This window comes from Myotis davidii, unplaced genomic scaffold (genome assembly GCF_000327345.1).
Source record: "Myotis davidii unplaced genomic scaffold, ASM32734v1 scaffold1166, whole genome shotgun sequence".
In the NCBI taxonomy this organism is placed as follows: domain Eukaryota; kingdom Metazoa; phylum Chordata; class Mammalia; order Chiroptera; family Vespertilionidae; genus Myotis; species Myotis davidii.
This window is the reverse complement of record NW_006296539.1, coordinates 1,095,468-1,115,710: the sequence shown is the minus strand read 5'-3', so window position 1 is coordinate 1,115,710 and position 20,243 is coordinate 1,095,468. Positions and strand designations below refer to the sequence as shown.

The window sequence follows — 20,243 nt, the reverse complement described above, 5'->3', positions numbered from 1 at the left end:
TCCCTTGCTTTCTCTCTCTAAAGTAAATAAATAAATGATTTAAATATTTTCTTATTTTTTTTAATTTGATGAGGCATTTTTCTTATACAATGGTTGTCATGTCACCTAAATCTAAGCACCTGAATGTAATCACTTTTAATATTTTATATCTATCATTCATGATTATTATATTTTCATTGTGGAATACATCCCTTGTCAGAAAATGTGTTTTTGTCTCATGGACTGGGGGGGCCCTCAGCTGAGCCTGCCCCCCTCACAGTCAGGGAACCCTCAGGGGATATCCTACTGATCGCCAAAGCCACAGTCTGGCCTCCATATGCGGGGAGGCAACTAGCTGATCAGGGGAAGGTGCCACGCCCATCACCCCACTGCTGCTCCACTGCCAGCCACTGCAGCTGCCAGCACTCAGCCCTCGCAGCCACCAAGGTGTTTTCATCAATACGGACTCCAGTCCCTTCACCACGAAAAAAATGACAACTTTCTTTAGGCATTTTCAAGATGTCTCTTTCATAGAATATGGCCTTTCTTTTTCTTTCCTTTCTTCCTCCCTTCCTCCCTTTCTTTCTTTCTTTCTTTCTTTCTTCCTTTTCTTTCTTTCTATCCTCACCTGAGGATATTTTTCCATTCATTTTTAGAGAGCGTGGGAGAGGGAAAGACAGAGAGAAACATCAATGTGAGAGGGACACATCAATTGGTTGCCTCCTGCATGAGCCCTGACCTGGGCCCCAGCCAGGGAGGAGTCTGCAACTTAGGTATGTGCCCTTGACCAGAATCAAACAGGGACCCTGCAGTCTGCAGGCCGAGGCTCTTTTTACTGAGCCAAACTGGCTAGGGCAGGATATGACATTTATTAGCCCCTCCAGCAGCGGACCTCCAATTTTTCCTCCAGGAGTGAGATGGAAAAACCCTAGATCACCTTCTTGGATTCTTATTACCCAAGCAAGTAGCATACTGCAAGCTTAGCCAATGAGCGGTCAGAAAAAGTGTTTCCTGTGCAGCTCACACACAGAGGCGGGACTTCTGGTGCATGGCAGCTGCCAGGCCCTCTCTCTCCGGCCCTTTGCAGCCAGAGCAGCTTTGTTGAGAAGGATGTCCAGAAGGCCATCTGGAAGACATCTGGTCTAATTAGCATATTACCCTTTTATTAGTATAGATTGTCACATATGCTTTGTTTTAATTTATATTTTCCTGTTATATATTTTTATAACCATTCACTTTTATTTTCCTTTAGCACTGTTTTAAGTATAGTAGGATTTGGAAATTGGGCCCATTCTGAAAGATTTTGTGTTGATGAACCCTATATGTTATTGAAATATTTGTCTTATTGAAGAAGGATTTGAAACACTTGCATTTATTTATGGAGATGATGTATTTGGTCTTTAGTAATTCTAATTTATTTTTCTCATTTTTTAATGATTTCACTTTATTTCTTTGTTATTCTTCTGCTGCTATCTGTTCAAGATCCTGGTCCTCATTTGTACTAGAAATTTGCAATATATACATCATTAGTGTCATCCCATACACCGGGAGGTCACAGGTTCCTTTCCAGATCAGGGCACATACCTAGGTTGGTGGTTTGATGTTCTCTCTCACATTGATGTTTCTCTCTCTCTCCCTCTCTCTCTCTCTCTCTCTCTCTCTCTCTCTCTCTTCTTTCCCCTCTCTCCGAAATCAGTAAGAATATCCTCTGATGAGGATTTAAAAAGAAAGAAAATAAATTTACTTAGTAGTTGCAGTTACATTTAAAAAAAGAACCTATATCTTCCCACTTATCAACATCAACAATGGAGAATATTAATTTTTGCCATGCAAAATGAGGAAATTTCATTCACTGTGGAGTGTTCAGATATCTGTTATTTTGAAATGATATTGATCTCTTAAAAATTATATTGTAAATTTACTTATACTTACATCTACATTTGTTTAGGTTCAATCTCACTACTAGCTCATTTATAAAAAATAAAATATTTCCCCATCTTGAAGTTATCTAGTTTGGTTCTAATTTTTAGTGAATAGAATATATTTAGACTCTAAGTCTCTACCTGGTTACACTGAGATACAGGCATCTTTTGTTAATTTGTCAGGTAAATGGTAAACTTTCTATTTACAAGTAAATAGACAATTATTTCTTTCCATCATATATTTTAATCTGTTTATTTTAACCTATTCAAGAAATTTACTTGACATTTGATTTCCAATTTTTTATTTATGCACCTGTTATCTTATGTATAATTTGTATCTCTCTATCCTACTACTCACATACACTATAATCGAGCATGGCCCTGAAGCCAGTCTGGTAATTGGATTCCCTTACTACTTACTAGTTTAAGATCTTGAAAAATCATGAATTTTCCAAAATGGATGTTTTACCTTTGGTGGGCCCTTGAGTCTGGGTGACCTTCCCAAATGAAGGGACTGTGGCTGCTGTTCTTCAGAGATAACCCCAAAGTCTAGCTTTGCAGTATTCACATCCTGGGGTGCCTATGAATCTGGATTGGTCTATGACTTGCTCTTGACCAACAGAACAAATCATGTGACCATGTCATTTCTAAAATTGGGTCAAAACAAAGCCACAAAGCCTTAAAGCTCTCTCCTGGGCCTCTTAGAATGCTTCTTCTGGGAAAAGTGAGTCACCTATTAAGATATTCAAAATCCTGAGACTGCCATGTTAGACGCAGTCCAAGTTAGCCACATGAAAAGCTGTATATACAGAAAGATGACCAACCAGCCCCCCTTCTCCAGCCACACCAGGCAAATTATCAGCCATATAAGTGAAGAAGACTTAGTTTAAGTCAAGAGGTTGTGAGCTGGTGTGTTATTTTGTAATAGATAACCAGCAAACAATATTAACTCTGACAAAATCTAATTTCTTGCTGCTTCCTTCTATCTGATACAGCTGCAAGCTATCCAGCAGAATTTTCTTGATCTCTTTTGAGGCAAATGTTCAGCACTTTTTGTATAATTTACAACTTTTATATTTATTTTCCCTGTTTTTTAAAATTAGTCATTTCAGCAGAATGGTAGAGGTGTGTAATTAGAATGCAATATTCAATTTATCTTCTATTCTAGAAGTGTGTCCTGACAAGTGCTTAAAGCTACTCAATTCTTTTTAAATAGTAAATCTAAATTCATCTGGCCATCCTCTAAACCAGTCTTTCCTTTCTGTGCATCCAATAAAAACAGACAAACTTCTTGTGAATCATTAGCTTCTCATAAAAAAGAAAAGAGCATATTCAACATAAGGTCCTAATGAATGCTTTAAAACTGTTAGCCTTCTATGTGTAAACCATGTCTCCTTACCTTATACTCTGAGATACCACTTGCTTTGCCGGGGCTTTGAGAAGTTTTACGCTAAAAACCACATAACATAAAAAGGGGGGAATCTATACATACGTGATTAACTGAGCAATATCATGACGCTTTCTTCTAAGGAGGACATCCCCCCTCCACTTAGAAAAGTTTTCCAAGATGAAGCTCGCATTTGGGGTGATCTTTATCTTATCCTCATCATTCCAGATTTCCATCCCCACTAAGACCACATGAGCATTGAGCTTTTTATAAACCTGTCCAAAGAGAAAAAAAATGACAAAACATCAACTTATAATGGTGACATCATCATTTAATATTCTCAATATACTTTAGACTTTCAAACTATTTATAACACCACTGTAAAAGCTTTCTTTCTAAACAAACTTGTGAATGGAAGTTACAATTTCTTTCTTGCAGAGGCTGGTATCCCCATTCTTAGGCAAAACAAACACCCTTAGATACTTCAGGTCTGTAAATTCCTTTTTTTTTTTTTGGAGAAAAAGTTCTTTTGAGACAAACCTTTTTTCTATCTGCAACATCAAGAAATATAATTTTCTATTAGTGGTTCATTACTATTACTTCATTTAACTCAAATGCCTTGTAGCATTCTTAGAGTCTTCATGTTTCAGAACTTAGCAAGGTTGAGTCAGTGCTGGTTTGGATAGTAGTAAAGAAACGTGCTATGTGGAAAAGTCCTACATCTGGAAGTCACAATGAAATAAGTGGTCCTCTAATTCTGATAACTGAACTATAAACCAAATGCACTACAATGCACATAGAATAACCTTTGGAAATAAGTTAAGCTTATGAGACAATACGCTTACTCTAAAGATAAAAACTTTAATAGCTGCTATAGTTCATAAAACTATAGTGTTGGTCAAAGGATGAAAACTGCCAGTTTTATGATGAATAAGTTCTGGGGATTGAACGTAGGGCATGGTGATTAAAGTTAATATTACTATATCATATAGAGAGTAGATGTTCAATGTTCTCCTCAATATAAAGAAATAGTAATTATGTAACATGATGGAGGTGTTGGCAAACCTATGGTGGTAATCATTCCGCAATACATAAGTATTTCAAAGCAATGCTTTGAACACCTTAAACTTACACAATGCTATATGCCAATTATATCTTTGAGATATACTGAAAAAAATCCACAGTGACAGGTGTTCACAGTCTGCCGCATTAAAAGTAGTTTGTAAAATAATAAAACATTTAGGAGTACAACTATCACCAAAAGAGAAGTAAAAATCTAACAAGATTAAAATCCTCTCTATTATTCCCTCAACTTCCTTATTCCTCTCTTGCTTTATTTTAGTTGCCTGACAAAACTCTAATCCTGGCTAAAGCTCACTCCCCACTCTGCCTGCCCCCCATCATGCCTCAGAACCCCGACAGGAAAAGCACACCATGCTGACTGCTTCCACATTGAAGCCCTGACTACTGACCTCAAGTGGTCTTTCCCACACGCCAGAAACCAGCCGCATTTCCAGAATCCATTCACTCTCTGCACATTGTTTTCATACTCACGCCTCTTTCTTTGAAATTCTGACAGTTTCTTTTAAATCCTCACTTTAAATGGATGCCCCTGCTTATCATACTCACTAAGCTTCTAGAAGCAATCAGGAGAGTACTTCCACAAGCTCCTACCACCCATCCATCTGCCCCCTGGCCTACACCTGTTGGAACAACCCATGCCTCTCCTTTCTTGCGATGAATGCTCTGTGAACTGAAGGACAACTCCTCTATTCATGACCAGATCAAAGAGATCTTTCAGCAACTCTTCCATCTTCCTTCTATTGAATTGTTTCCCATTAGCAGCAAAATGGGGGTTAGAGGATGAAAAGAGAATTTCTCTTTATGACCCTTCTCCCTCCAACTTAGGCTCCATTTCTCTGTTCCCCTTTATAGCAACTTCTGGGAAGAATTTTCCATATTTGCTGTCTCTAATTTCACTTCTCTCACTGTCTCTGGACTCACTCTAATCCTGATTTACTGTTGTACTCCACAGAAACTTGCATCTCCAGGTGACCAAAAACCTCTACTTCGTTAAATGCAATGGTCAATCCTTAGTGCTCAGAAGCATCTACAATCTTTGATCATTTTTCCTTTTATAGATTTCTGTTTCAAGTAGCTCCTAGAAGAACAACTCTCTCCTGGTTTTCCTCCTACCTCACTATCTACTCCTTCTTGGTCTCTATCAGTGTCTCCTCCACTCTAATCTCTCCTCAGAGAAGTACTTCAGATGTCTTTGGGTTTCTTTTCTACTTATCTAGGCCCACACCCTTGGTGAGCCTGCACCAACAGTTTCTTGGCAAACTATTTCTAGAAAGCTCTAGATAGAAAATATCTTAAGCTTTGAGTCCGTGTACTCTGGGTTGAAACTATTCACCACCTCCAGCACTGTATCAGGAAAGCAGCAAAACAGGCCTTGTGCAAACAAATGGGGGTGGCTGTGTTTCACTAAAACTTTATTTTGTAAAAAGGCAGCAGGCTAAATTTGGTACACAGGCTACAGTTTTCTGACCTGTGCCTTCTCTATCTGTGCTGGGGACTTACAGATTTATACCTTACAGACTTACATAGCACTCCAATCTTATATTTGCAGCATTTCTACCTGAAAATCTTTATACAAAAAGATATCTCAATGTTAATTTGTCCAAAATGAAAATCCTAATCTGTCCTCTGAGTTACCATCCCCTCCCATTTTCCCCCGTTGTTTGTTCATTAAGTCAAAACCCTTGATGTCACTTGACTCTTCTCTTTTATATTTTTGTAATTCTTATCTCCACACACGTCATAACCCTGTTAGCTATTCTCAATAGACCCATTATCACTGCTTTTTCTCTAATCACCGTCATCTCTTGCCTGAATTATGGCATAATTCCCCTATCTCATCTTGTTTCTGCCCTTGCTTTCCTTCCTTTTATTTTCAACACAATGGCCAAGATCATCTTTTAAGAACACACATCTGACCATGTCATACCTCAGGCTCCCAATGTTCTCCTTACTCATGAAGTCCTTACACAGAACCACCAGGCCTTCAGGTTTTTGCCACTGCTACCTGTCAGATGTCATCTCCTCTCACCCTTGCTCTGGTTTATTACATTCTGGCCACAGTGGCCTTTCCACTGTTCCTCGAACATGACAATCGAGGTTCTGCCCTCAGATCCTTTGCTCTGCTATGCCCACCTCCCATTAGGGTCAGAGATAATTCCTTCAAGTCTCTACTCAATTGTCACCTTATTAGAGAGGCCTCCTATTTAACATGGCACCTAAGATGAATCTCTCTCTCCTCTCTCTCTTTCTCTCTCTCACTTTATTTTTCTTTATAGCAATTATCACCATCCTACATACTCTTTATATGATTTATTTGTCTCCTTAAACAAAAATGTAAACTCTACTGAAGCAAAGGATATTTGTCATTTTTGTTCCTCACTTTATTTCTGTAATTTGAAAAAGTACCTGGCACAAAGTAGATGCTCAAAAAATATGGCCAGTACTTGGGGGTTTCCTTAAGAGGAGTGAGTCACCATGATCTTTGTGGTGAGAAGACAAAATAGGACCTTGGTCACTGAATCCACTTTTATTTTCTTTCTATCCTTAGATGATGTGTAGGACACTACAAAGTGACCAACCCTTTTCAACTAAGCAGGCTAACTATATGTTCAAGTAATAAACTAAATATTAATATTTAAATCTTTTAAAAAGGTTAGATTATAAAATCATGTTTAAAGAGCAGATCAGCAATTATGTTATCAAAATGGGCTTGAAATCTGACCAATCTAAGTTCAAATTTTATTTCTTTCATTTTTCTATTTTTGTGATTTTAGAAAAATTACTTTGCTTCTCAGAATCTGATTTCTTTGCTATAAATTAGGTTTGATAATATTTTAGTGTTGTTTGATGATTCAATGATATAACGTATTGAAAGATGTTATTGTTCCACAGCTTGCCTTATTTTGCTTATTTTATTTTCTTCCCGTGATTGGCTTTCCCTTGAGACTTGTTTGTCAGAATTTTTATACTGGGCTTTGGGAAAAGAAAAACCATGCAGACACCTGTATACCTTCATGGAGCTGAGACTAGTGTGACAAATAGGTGAGAAATGTCTCTGTCCTGTAATATTAATATTTAATTAAGTAGCAAAGGTCGTGGTCACCCTTCAAAAGGCAGTCATCAGTATTAGTCTTAAGAGTGTTGACTTTCTTTCCCTGCTTCATGAGTACTCACAGAAACACCCAATGTTACTGCCTTGCAAGAGTTAAAATTACATCGAATAAAATGTATCATACCATGTTGACGTAATTGGCCATCTCAAACACCCTCTTTCTTATTTTCTCTGGATCTTGATTGTACTTTTTAAACTAAAAGACAACCAAGATGAAAAAAAAAATGGGCATTGATAGGAATAAACATAATGGGAAGGTTTAAAAATAAAGGCATTCTCAGCTTGTTTTACTTATCCGTGTTTATAGTCCATGATCAGTTACAAAAAGTTAGAAACAAATTCTTCCTTATTTTTCTAACCATATTAAAGCATTTTAGGAATAGAGATGATGTTTCATCCCCTAAAGTACTAACTCAGTGTAAAGCTTTAAGGTTTTATTACACATGTATTTCAGCTAAATACCATCATTCCCTAATTTGTGCAGAATCTGAGCCAGGAATAGATTATTCATTTAAAAAATACGAACAGTAAATGAATTTAGTATAATAAGAGAGTTCAAAGTTTTAGAATCTGAACTAATTAACTTGTGTTATCAAAGTACAGAATTTTTCCTTTGAGATCATACATGTGGGTCTCAGATTTAGAACACACAATATATGAAAATGCATTCTTATAAAAGAAGTTAGACAATGAGTATTATAAGAAAGCGCTTTTTTCCAGAAGATCCTATTCATTTGCCCTTTATATTTACCACTTCCTTATGAGCATAAAATCTAATTTACCAATGACTTAACTAGTAAACAGAAGCCAAAATCACAAAGAAATTTAATTGGAAACTGAGTCTGGAGCTCTTAAGATACAAAGAAAGGACATTCGAGTTTAAAAATGTATTGTATGCATATCATATCCAGTGCCCATTCCTGGAAAGAAGAAATTGTATCAGTCTAATTATATGTCAAATTTTTCATAGGTTCAGAACAATTGGTAAAAAAGAATTACTCATAATCATGATTTTAAAAAACCAATCCATAGTTTTTAAAAACCAATTATAACTCACATAATAAGTTAAGGTAGGAGGGGATTATAAACGACACATTTATTGATATAGTTACCTCACCATTATCCAGGACCAAATAATATTCTATGTATTTCTTTTGTTCCCAAAACTTCTCGTCATTTAATTTCTGCAATCAATATAACAAGAAAAATTACTAAGACAAGATCTTCCTCTGCAAGATACTTTCTTTTTTGAGATTGGTTGTTGTCTGGGGATAAAGGAAGATAAGATTATGATGTTCATTCTAACTAATAAGCCAGAATTATCTATAGACAGGCTCAGAATGTCAGGGCTAGGAGAGGTGTCAGCGATATGCTAGCCCAACCCCTTTGTTTTACCAAACAAAGTGATTACACAACTAGTAAATAGGAATGCTGGAATTAAAAGTGTTCGGAGGTTTGTGAACAGTGGACGTTCCCACTATCCTGCTATGAAATAGACAAACTTTGACTTCAGGGTCCTCCTTGTTTTTGTCGTTGAGTCTCCTTTTATTCCTGTTCCAGGGAACACCCCCTTCTTACCCATGGTGCCATGCCCAAAGCCACGTGACACCTAGTCTGTCCTTTTCTTCCCAGAAAGAGCTGGATCTCTTTCCTACATTCTAAGCTTCCCTATTTTCTGTTCCTTTCTCTCCACAATAAAGCAAAACAACAACAACGAAAACATATTTCATAGTGATTGTCCCATTGAAAAGTAGCAGACATTATTTGTATTAAATAATAAACCATCAAAGTTTATTATGTTGCATTTCTAGAAGTGCTTGTCTTTTAACGGGTAAGTTTCCATTAACAAAAAAAGAGTCCTGAAGGTAGACTTTTAGCTATTATCTAATGATAATACTTACCTCTCACCCTCCATGGGAGCAATAAATTTATTAGCAATTACTGTGCACCAGCAGCGCTCTGGGCACTAGGGATATAGCAGTGAAATAGATAGACATGGGCCGTGCACCGAAGGAGCCCACAATAGGCAAATAAACACAGATATATCAGATGAGCATTATGACGGCTCCGTTATTTAGAGGAAGGATAACAGTGAGAGGAACTGAGAAGGCATAGCACTGGTGAGGTAGGAGGAAAACGAAACAGAGAGAGAGAGAGAGGTCATCGAAGCATGGTTATTTGAACATGATTAGCAAGGAATTGAGACAGAGACAAGAGGTCTGTACCAGCTAAACCAGGAGATCAGCATTCACATAGGTAAGAGTGGTTCTTCTGGCTGGTAGCATTCAAACACCCAGCACATTGAACCCAACAGAGATTTTATTTTATCCGGACCAGTTCTGCCCACTGCTTATGGGTTCCCCAAATGTTTATGAGAGATGATCTTTTGTAACTGAAAGTTGGATTCCATATATGAAAGCACATTATAAGCTGCCGTGGGCAGATCCTATATTTACTTTCCTCACTGCCACATCCTCAGCACCTATGGCAGTACTTGAAGAAAGATTGGTTGAATGAGTTCATTCATGAAAACAGCAGGATATTTTACCTCAAAGTAATAATAATACTTTATACTGCTGTTTTATGTTAGAGTATTCTGAAAGTTGCCTGCTCCTAGTTGATCCATAAGTACTGCTTTAAAAAAATCAATGTACAATAAGGTTTTAACGTCTCTATAACCTATTAGTTTCAACAATGATTGTAAAGTTTCAGCAATGTGCAGTTGCTTAGACTAGAACCCAAGGCAGACAGGACAGAATACATGAGAGTGCATGGGAGTGTTCCAAATAAAAATAGAAGTATGCGTACGACCAGACTGGTGGCAGGTGGGGTCACATTCTTCCGAGATGTGTGTGTCCATATCATGTCATCCATCCCACAGGTGCTGGGAGCCTTCTTTTCATCGGGATCATGCTTGAAGAGTGCATGCTCCTGTTCATCCTGATTTGCAGGGCTTAAAGGTTCAATGAAGTACCTTTCATCTCCCTGAGTGAAGTAGCCCCTAAAAAACATGAGGGTCCAGGCTTCTTAAAAAATATTTCTGCATTTGAGTGCAATAGACTTAGAGACTCCAAAAAGTTACCTTTGCCAAAACATTCTAAGCTCATGGCAGTAGAACACAGAGTAACATTACAGCTGAAGATCCCCTTAGAAATTATCCAGACTTATTCTTTCTATGAGGAAATGGAACCTATTGGGGAGAAATGACTTCTGCAATGTCATATAGCTAACCTAAGTCAGAGCTGGCACTAGAATAAAATTTCCTGACTCTTGGTCCAGTGTTCTTCTAATTCTCTTGCCTTGTCTGTTCTCAGGTATACTGAAAATGAAAGAGATTTGTAGTCTTATATATCAGGGTTAAAACTCCAGGCCTATCATTTATTAGTGGTAATACCATGGGAAATTACTTAAACTCACATAGCTTCATTTTCTCTATCTATAAAATGAGAATAATAATACATACAATAGAATGGTTATAAAAATTGAAGGACATAATATGCAAAGCATATGATCAATGAATAATGCCAATTTCATCTTAATTCTCTCTGCTGAAGCCCCAAGCTAAGATTCATTGGACCATATTTAGGGAACATCCATTATTCATTAAGCATTGAACTAGAGGCAGGTGGTAGAAAAGAGAGTCATGGTCTCTCCTCTCATAGAGCTTATATTCAAATGAGGAAGATAGATGTTGATTAAATAATTACATTTGACCCACAAATATATATATAATTATATGACATATATGTAATATACATAATTATAGCAGATAATTTCTAAGAAGAAAAACACAAGAACATACAATAGGGCAAATGGATTTATTATACATAGAATTAGAAGAGTAAGAGGTGACGGGAGAGATAAATTGGGGGATTGATTGCATTGATCTGCATAATGTGGCAGTAGAGAGAGAATATAGTGAATAATCTCAGAGAATATTTAGAACATATAATCAATAAGGCTCGATAATGGATTAAAATAGGTAATTGAAAAGCAATAAGTCATCAAGAACCTAGATTTCTGTATTGGGCAAGTAGTTGGTTGATTATTTACTGTGATAAGAAACACTGGAAAAATACCAGATTTTAGAGAAAATCATTAGCTTCATTAAGATTTCATTAAGATATACAGATATGGAAGAGATATGGAGATAAGAAAGAAAAAATAGATATTCAAGTCTGGGATGGAAATTCTGGATATCTTATTATTGACAGACACATGGGGAGTCCTTAGCACAGAGAAAGAAATGGATAAGCCTGGACAGGACAAACTAGAGATTTTAGAGTAAAGAGAGAAAGTGAAGAGGAGCTCCCTTTTCCTAAAGGTTCTGACTTTAAAATTGGGACTCAAAACCTATATTTTGGAAGCAAGCAACCAATCAAAGAAAAGCAAATCAGAAAGCAATGCAGGTTTTTAATTTATAAACTACTATCAAGAGGGGCCATGTTTCCTTCAAATTTAAAAATTTTTAGTCCTTAGAATTCATATTTTCCTATAATAAAATTATATATATATATTTATATTTATAAACTACTATCAAGAGGGGCCATGTTTCTTTCAAATTTAAAAAATTTTAGTCCTTAGAATTCATATTTCCCTATAGTAAAATTATATATATATTTATAAGGCCCGATGCATGAATTCATGCACCAGTGGGGTCCCTCGGCCTGGCCTGCAGGATCAAGCCAAAACCGGCTCTCTGACATCCCCTGAGGGCTACTGGATTGTGAGAGGGCACAGGCCAGGTAAAGGGACCCCACAGGTGCATGATCGGGGCTGGGGAGGATGCGGGAGGTTGGCCAGTGAGGAGGGACCACAGGAAGGCTCCAGGGCGTGTCCAGCCCATCTCACTCAGTACCAATCAGCTGTACCCCAGCACAAGCTAACCTAATGGTTGGAGTGTCTGCCCCCTGGTGGTCAGTGAACATCATAGTAAGCAGTTGAGTGGCCTTAGCATATCATTAGTATATTATGTTTTGCCTTAGCATATCATTAGCATATTATGCTTTGGATTGGTTGAACGGTTGACCGGGTGACCAGACACTTAGCATATTAGGCTTTTATTATATAGGATATTTTATTTTTGGCACTATTATAGATGTTCCCCATTTCTTTGGGTTTGTTAAACATACATACACACCCAATCACCAAAGATGCATACAAACTATTCATGAAGTCTTACCTTAGACCTCTACATGTGCTGATGCTAGCTTCAGAAATTTTTGCATTAATAATATGTCCTTGATAATAACAGTCATCCTAAAGAAAAGAGAAAAGGGATTTTATAAAGGAAAGTGTGCATGTTTTTTAGACCATTGCTACATTTAAAATTGAATTTTGAAATAGGATCTATAATGCTTTAAAGTCATTTTATGCTGAATAACAATCAACTTAAAGATAGTAAAAACATTTTTTTTAAGTTTTTTTATGGTTGAAATCTTTAATATTTAGTTAATGACCCAAATGCTTACAGATTGCTAAGTAAATGTTGGTGTAAATGTTTGTGTTGCAGATAAAGGAAAACAGGTTGAATACAGCCTGGAAGCAACAAACATAGATATATGTTTAAAACCTGAGCTCCTAAAACATTAGACATTTATTCCTTTCTTTGACTAATCAGTCAACCACTCATATTTTTTAACAAGTATGAGTTCTTTCCAATGAATGTGTTATTCAGATTGTGTTATTTCTTGATTTATCTAAAGAGTTTCACCAGACTAACTGGATTAGTACAGCCCTCTCTGACTCCATCAGCAAAATGCATGACGCTCACCCTTTTTCTTGTGTCTGTGCTCCTATCACGTAGACCTTTCTACTTTGGGAAAGATGAAGTATTGGCCTATGTAAACCCATGTGCCACTGCATAATTTTATAATTCTACCATTGAGGAAATAGTCTGGACTTGGAGAGACTAGATGATCTAGTGATCATATGTCATTGTCCACTCTTCTAATGAAAATAAGAAGCTCCTTCTGTCCACTTTCCTATAGGGAACCCTTGAAGTTTGGAAAGGGTTACCATGTTTGTAAAGGAATGACTGTTTTTGTCAAGGTCCCCAAATGATGGAGTATCAATCAAGAAATTACTACTAGCCTGGCTGGTGTGGCTCAATGGTTGAGCATTGACCCAGGAACCTGGAGATCTCAGTTTGACCCCCCCGCCCTGCCCGTCAGGGCACATGCCAGGGTTGCAGGCTGGATCCCCAGAAGGGAGTGGGCAGGAGGCAGCTGATCGATGATGTTTCTCTCTCATTGATGTTTCTCTCTCTTTATCCCTCTCTCTTCCTCTCTCTCTAGCAATCAATTTTTAAAATATATTTAAAAAAGAAAGAAATTACTATTAAATAAAGCACTGATGCTATACATGCTGCTTCCCTTTCACTACTTGTTTGGCAATGACTGCATTTGGATGTGTGGGTCGTACCCCAATTAACGATAAATCTAGGATACTCCATCTTACCATGATCTGTGGGCTGGAGGTGACCTCCTTTCCTGTGGAATTATAATGTGTTTCCGTGTAGCCTGGTGCCAGGAGATCCCTGGTGACAAAGAAAAAAGTCATAGTTACTCAGGCTAATTACAAAGTTCAGTGATCAAAGTGAGAGCTTTTCCTGGGTGTGCAGTGAAGTTCTAATTCCTGACGGCCTCGTCCTAACCCCTTACAAGTTCAGGCAGTCATGAGTACTAGGGAACAATGTCTGCTTTGTTATCCAACTCCGCTTACTGGCCTGAAGAAAGACTTGAGGAAGAAATGAAACTGAGGGGAAAGTTGTAGAAAGTGGCCGAAAGGAGTGCTGTTCCTCACCGGTTTAAGGTAACTGCACTTCCACCTGTCCTAGTCCCTCAGTCACCAGTGACTGTTCAAGTTTATTGAAAATTCCCTTGTATTTGGCAGCTAGGGTCCTCCCATCATTTCTGCTGAGCCTTCTTAAAATTCTTTCAATTACTCTAGAAAATAGGAGCCTGACTATATTTTTAAAAGAGGTAGGGCAAAGAGAAAAGGAAGTAATGTCTGTGTATTAAGTGCTATCTCTGTACTGGCCACTGGGTTAGACTTGTTACATGAGTCATTTAATATAATCTTTTCAACAATCCTACAAAATAAATATCATTCTCTATTGTTTGGATGAGATTAAATAGTTCAATGGCATAGAATCATGTTTAGCTAGGGTTTGCGTGAGACAAAAGTAATAACAGACTCAGTTAGCATACTTCCTTCATGCTCATTAACTATTGGTGAGGATTATATCAGAAGTAAAGACACTTACTTGGATTTTTTCAAATAAAGCACTGCCATTTTCCCGTTAACTGTCATTTTATACTTCAATTCAGTTTCATATTTTTCCTACAAAAATGTAAAAACATTTGCTGGCAATTAAAACACACACAAAAATATTTATTTTGCTAGGTCTATCTGTTTAATCATTAGCAAGCAATGCCTGCTTTTCCTTAACATTAGTGTGTATAATGCCAAAAATCTGCTTCTGCCTCTCTTAACAAATCTAACAACTTTGCTAACCAAGTAGATAAATTACGTTGAGACCTTTATATACATCCATCTTTTCCTCCACCCATCCATTCATTTACCTATTCATGTATTTTACAAATATTATTTGAATGCTGGTTATTTTCAAGATATGGCTTCGTTCTGAAAATTCAACTCAAAGCAATAAAAATTGGCACTTGCTGTCAGAAAGCTTATAATCTTGTAGAAAAACAGACAATAACTGTGAGTTGTGTTGTATGATAAATGATATAAATATGGAGGCAATGTGGGATGTCTAACATCTTAAAGGAAGGGAAGGCTTTAATGCATAAGGACATAATGCATAAGCTGAGGTGTGAATTAGCCAGGTGAAGCATGGCAGGGAAGTTATTTGAGAAGGATTCGTTTGCGCACAGACCCAAAGACCTTTAAGGATCTCACTGATGCTTTTTAGTGTGAGATCTTCTTAAGGCTAAGCGGAGGTCAGAATATGGGCAAAAACCAACAAGAATATGTACCCTGGGGCAGGAAGAAGCCCTCGGGAAGAAGAGTCTCAGGTATTCAGAGAGAGAAAAATATCACCTCGCGTAAACCATGTGTATTAGGAGAACTGTCATAAGTTTCACTTTATGTCTACGGGAAGAGCTATAGAGGACTATACAGGGTTCTTAAAAGATCGCATTGGGTATGGAGTTTTGGGTTTGTTGTATAAAACTAGGTTACTAGTCATGGTTACACACAACACCTAAAAATTTACTGGAAAATGCCAAGACATTGCTATTAAAGAGATCTAAAAATGGCGACAACATGTGATTGAGAACCAATTATGATGGCCTGAGTGCTCTCCTCTCTGCTGTTGCACCTAAGCCAACTTTTCTTCTCCCTTCCCTCTCCTGGCCACAACAGTACCAGAGCTCATCAAGGGACAATAGTGAATTAGTCCCATCAGGTCAGGGATATTATGCAGAGATTTACCATCTCCAAGGTCAGGTATTTTGGCCCATATTTCCTTTTAATTATCAATTATTGGTGTCTTCCCTGGGGTCAAAAGTGCATGACTATAAATATCCTATACTGTGGGCCTAAAGGTGGGGAGGCTACTGTAATTTAGTTCATTTTCATAAATAACAGGATGTGGGAGAAATCCTGAGGATGAAAAATAAAATCCATGGGGAATTGCTCTAACCACTGGTTAGAAAGGCCATCTGTATATATAAAACCCTAATATGCAAATAGAACCAACGGTGGAGCAAGTGAATAACTGGTCACTATGACATGCGCTGGTCACCAGGGTATGTGTGCAGAATATGGCAGGTGTCAGCAACAGGCAGCAGAGCGCAGAACATGGAGGGCACTGGCTGTGGTGGGATGGTGGAGCAAGTGAGCAGGGGTTCCAGACCAAGGGTGGGGGGGTACTGGTCACTGTCATTGGGGCGAGCCTCTGGTGGTTACTGAAAATACTTTGCTCCCGCACGCCATGGTCCTGCCAGGCACTCTCACCTGCTGCCAGTGCCTGGTGCCAATCCTGATCACTTGGCGCTGTCAGTGAGTGTGAGGGGCAGCTGCCAGCCCTGATCGCCCGTAAGGGCTTCTCCACCTCCCCTTGCTCCTTAGGGGCAATAGGGGCCGGCAGCCACCTGTTGCACCTGCTGCCGGCTCCAAAGCTGCTGCTCGCACCTGCCACCGGTACTGGAGCCACCACCTGCACCCGCTGCTGGTGCCTGGCACTGGTCCTGATCATTTGACACCATCACCGGGTGCAAACAGTGGCTGCCAGCTCCAATTGCCCCTGAGGGCTTCTCCACCTCCCCCTGCAGGCCCCACTCACACCGGCGGCTGGTGCCAGCCCAATCGCTCTGCTCCATCAGTGGTTGTGAGCAGGGCCAGTGCTGCCATCAGTGCGTGGGAGCAGCAGCAGTGGGAGAGGGGCTGCTGGCAGACAGGGTCCAGGGGCCGTGGTGGGAGGGGTCTGGGAGGGGCCTGAAGGATGGGCCGATACCCACCCCTGTGCCCACCCCAGGCTCACCTCCCACAGTTCCTTTCAAGGTGTGTGAATTCGTGCACTGGACCTCTAGTATAGAATAAAAATATTAGAAGGATACAAGATATGAGCTTCTAATCAGAAGAGCCTTCCAGATATCTGCTTCTATTAGCAATGGAGTTTTAGTGGAGCTTCACCTAAAACATTATTTAGAGGCTGTTTTAGAAAATAATCATTGCTTTTGGAATGGGAGTTTGCTGACACTAGTATATAGATTTTGGATGAAAGGCAACAGCAGGGAAGAAAACCAGAGTCTGTATGAAAGAGGGTGCACTGGGCGAGGTTATAACTGTACTTCTCAAGTACAAGTCCACGGTGAAGGGCAATGCCTGCTAATAGGAAATGTGCCCAATTTGTGTTCTATCTGAGTTCTAAACTAAGGGTTGGGAGAGGGGAAATGCACCTTGATTTGGAGAGAATCCACTAGAAGGAAATGATGTGAAGTCTATTGAATAAGTTTAGTTGGTCATAGATGTGTGTGTGTGTGTGTGTGTGTGTGTGTGTGTAAATTTTCTCCAGAAAAAATGCCATGGCTAAGGTGTAGAGTGTGTACTAAGAGGGCCATAGTCCTGGATGATCCAAAATATGAGCAAATGTGTAGATCTATGAGTTCAAGATGATGCCCATGGGCACACATGAAATAGCAAAAGAAACCCTACAGGTTCCAGGGAAGATCTTAATTCACGCCTTGCCACAACATACAGAAAATCTGAGACTTCTACAAACCCTGGTAGACCTAGCTAAGGTCTAAAATTGTTCCTAATAAGAGGAAGCATTATGCTGCCAGATATTTTATTTTGTGGCATGAGCCAAAAGCAAGACAGTTTTGGCCTCTAGGAAGTGTGTGAGCTGGAGGCTGAATTCTAGGAAGAATAGTGACCACCTTTTGAATGTAAGTTCCCAACATCAGGGACTTTGGCTAAGTATCTGTTGAGTAAATGTTTATGCAGCTGTTTGGGCAACGTACTCCAGTTACACTCCTTTATTCATTTGTCCATCTGTCTACTTATTTACTTGTTCATTTATTCAAATACTTATTTAGTTTCCCTATGCTGTGTATATCAAATGCAATAATAACTATAATCTATAATCATGAATAAAACATTCAAGATTCTATCCTGGTGTTTAGTGGCCCCTCCAGAAAGTTTTCAAAGGATTATTTTATTCCAACTCAAATTGTAAGTTACATAGTCAGTCATGATAAACTTAGGAAAATGGAGCCAAGCTTCGGGCAACGCTGACAGGTAACACTGGTGCCTGAGTCTCTGGTCCAGTAGAAGACACAGCTTTATAATAATAAGTACATGAGACATGGTTAATATAGCCTGAGACCTAGGGGGCATCGATGGGATGCAGAGATCCCCTTGGTCACATACATTATGAATTCTGGATGTTTCAAGTAATTGCTCATTAGTTCTTTGCACAAGAAAGACCAATAGTCTCAATACAGAATCCACAAGAATAACTTCCAAGACCTTGGCTTATATCGATGGCAGTATTTTTATTAGTTATATCTGTGCTTGAGCAAAAAGAGAATATTCTATGTTAGGGAAAAGAATGTGCCCGCATGGCAGATAAGATGCCATTAGCTTTTCTAGACATGTTTAGTAGACAAGTATGATATGGCAGAAATCAGCAGCCCTGACAGGGCAGGATTGAAATATCAGACATGCAGCAACTTCGGGTCTTATAGTTTAGAGGGGACAAGGACTGGAATCCCAGAGAGGCATCTCTGGTATGTTTCTAGATGTTCACAGGGAGATGACAAAAGCCACATGGTATGACTGCCAGATACAATACAGGACACCAGTGAAATAAGGATGCCAGATAAACAGTGAATGATGTTTCAATATCAGGATGCCCCGTATAATGGAGAATATTTATAGTAAAAAAGCATTAATGGTTTATCTGACATTCACATTTAAGTGGATATTCTGCATTTTTATTTACTGAAATTATTGGACTGGGACTCAGAGATGAGGGTGAAAGAGGGACAGACACATGCCAAAGACACAGAAAACACTTTTCTTGTTGACCTGGGCAGTTTCAAACCAGAAGACAAATACATACACTCTCCTGGAAACACACACACTACACACATCACCACTAAAATAAGAGACAGAAAAAAAAATCCAGAGCCAAATGGTATAACATTGACCATGACTAAAGCATGTCTTTGGAAAAGGGATCTGTCACAAAGAATGTAAGATGGCCTGGCCAGAGAGGCTTAGTTGGTTGAGCATAGTTCCATGCATCGAAAGGTTACTCGTTCAATTCCAGGTCAGCATACAGACTTGAATGGGTTCAATACTTGGTCGAGGACCTCTCCATTCCCCTTCCCCTCTCCCTCTCCCTCTCCCTCTCCCTCTCCCTTTCCCTCTCCCTCTCCCATATTCTCAGGTGAGGATTTCAAATTTTAATTTAAAAACTTTAATTCAAGAACTCCATAAGAAAGGGCATACAAGCTATGCACACATATTTTTAAGAAAGGCCTTCAGGAGACCCAGGGTGACTAAAAAGGAAGTTATGCTGAGAAGCTGGAAGATAACAAAATGGCTTAATAAGCCATAGCATTAAATATAAAATGCCTTAAAAGTTGGTCATATGAAGTAGAATATGATAGGTTACATAGGATAACATCATAGCATAAACTTGAACAGGGAGTTAATTATTGCATCCTGCTTTGACTTTTGTGTAATTACCTCGAAATAGCCATATGAGATAAGCACTACGTTTGTTGTCATCTCACTTTCACACAAAGAATTTGAAGTTCCTGTGTGCCTAAATTTACACAGGGAAGATTAGCAGAGCTAAGACATGAACACAAACAGGCCCTCTAATTCTGATCCTTTGCACTTTCCCTAGGGATCAGGAAACCAGTTTCATACTGCCCTTTAACAGAACCGCTGACTAGATAAATATGTATTTGCAGTAAATATCAAGCACATTGCATTCATCTACTCAATCATTTAACAAATTGGTTGAACATCTAGTATGTGCCAATAACTTTCATTATGGTTTTTCATCAAGATAGATTATTCGGAAGCTTAAATTTATTTTTATAGTTATGAGGAACTCGCTATATAACTGTGATGAAAAACCCTGGACATGTACTCAAATTGTTCTCCAAATATTCAGTGAAGAAAGGTATCTGGCATTATCTAGGGGGAGAATATGAGCTTCCATCTCACAATAGAGAATGCAAGTTATTATTTATGTCTCATATATCTGGGC

General features: G+C 38.6%; 1 protein-coding gene across 1 annotated transcript in view; it reads right to left on the bottom strand.

The window, feature by feature from the left end:
* ADAM28 (ADAM metallopeptidase domain 28) overlaps window positions 1–20,243 on the bottom strand; it is a 56,879-nt gene that overhangs the window by 30,331 nt on the left and 6,305 nt on the right. The window contains exons 3-9 of the mRNA XM_015569247.1: window positions 14,751–14,827; window positions 13,943–14,021; window positions 12,666–12,742; window positions 10,292–10,484; window positions 8,596–8,667; window positions 7,608–7,679; window positions 3,394–3,563 (exon numbers count right to left, since the gene is read on the bottom strand). Coding sequence (XP_015424733.1) covers window positions 3,394–3,563; window positions 7,608–7,679; window positions 8,596–8,667; window positions 10,292–10,484; window positions 12,666–12,742; window positions 13,943–14,021; window positions 14,751–14,827 — 740 coding nt within the window. The remainder of the gene's footprint in view (window positions 1–3,393; window positions 3,564–7,607; window positions 7,680–8,595; window positions 8,668–10,291; window positions 10,485–12,665; window positions 12,743–13,942; window positions 14,022–14,750; window positions 14,828–20,243) is intronic.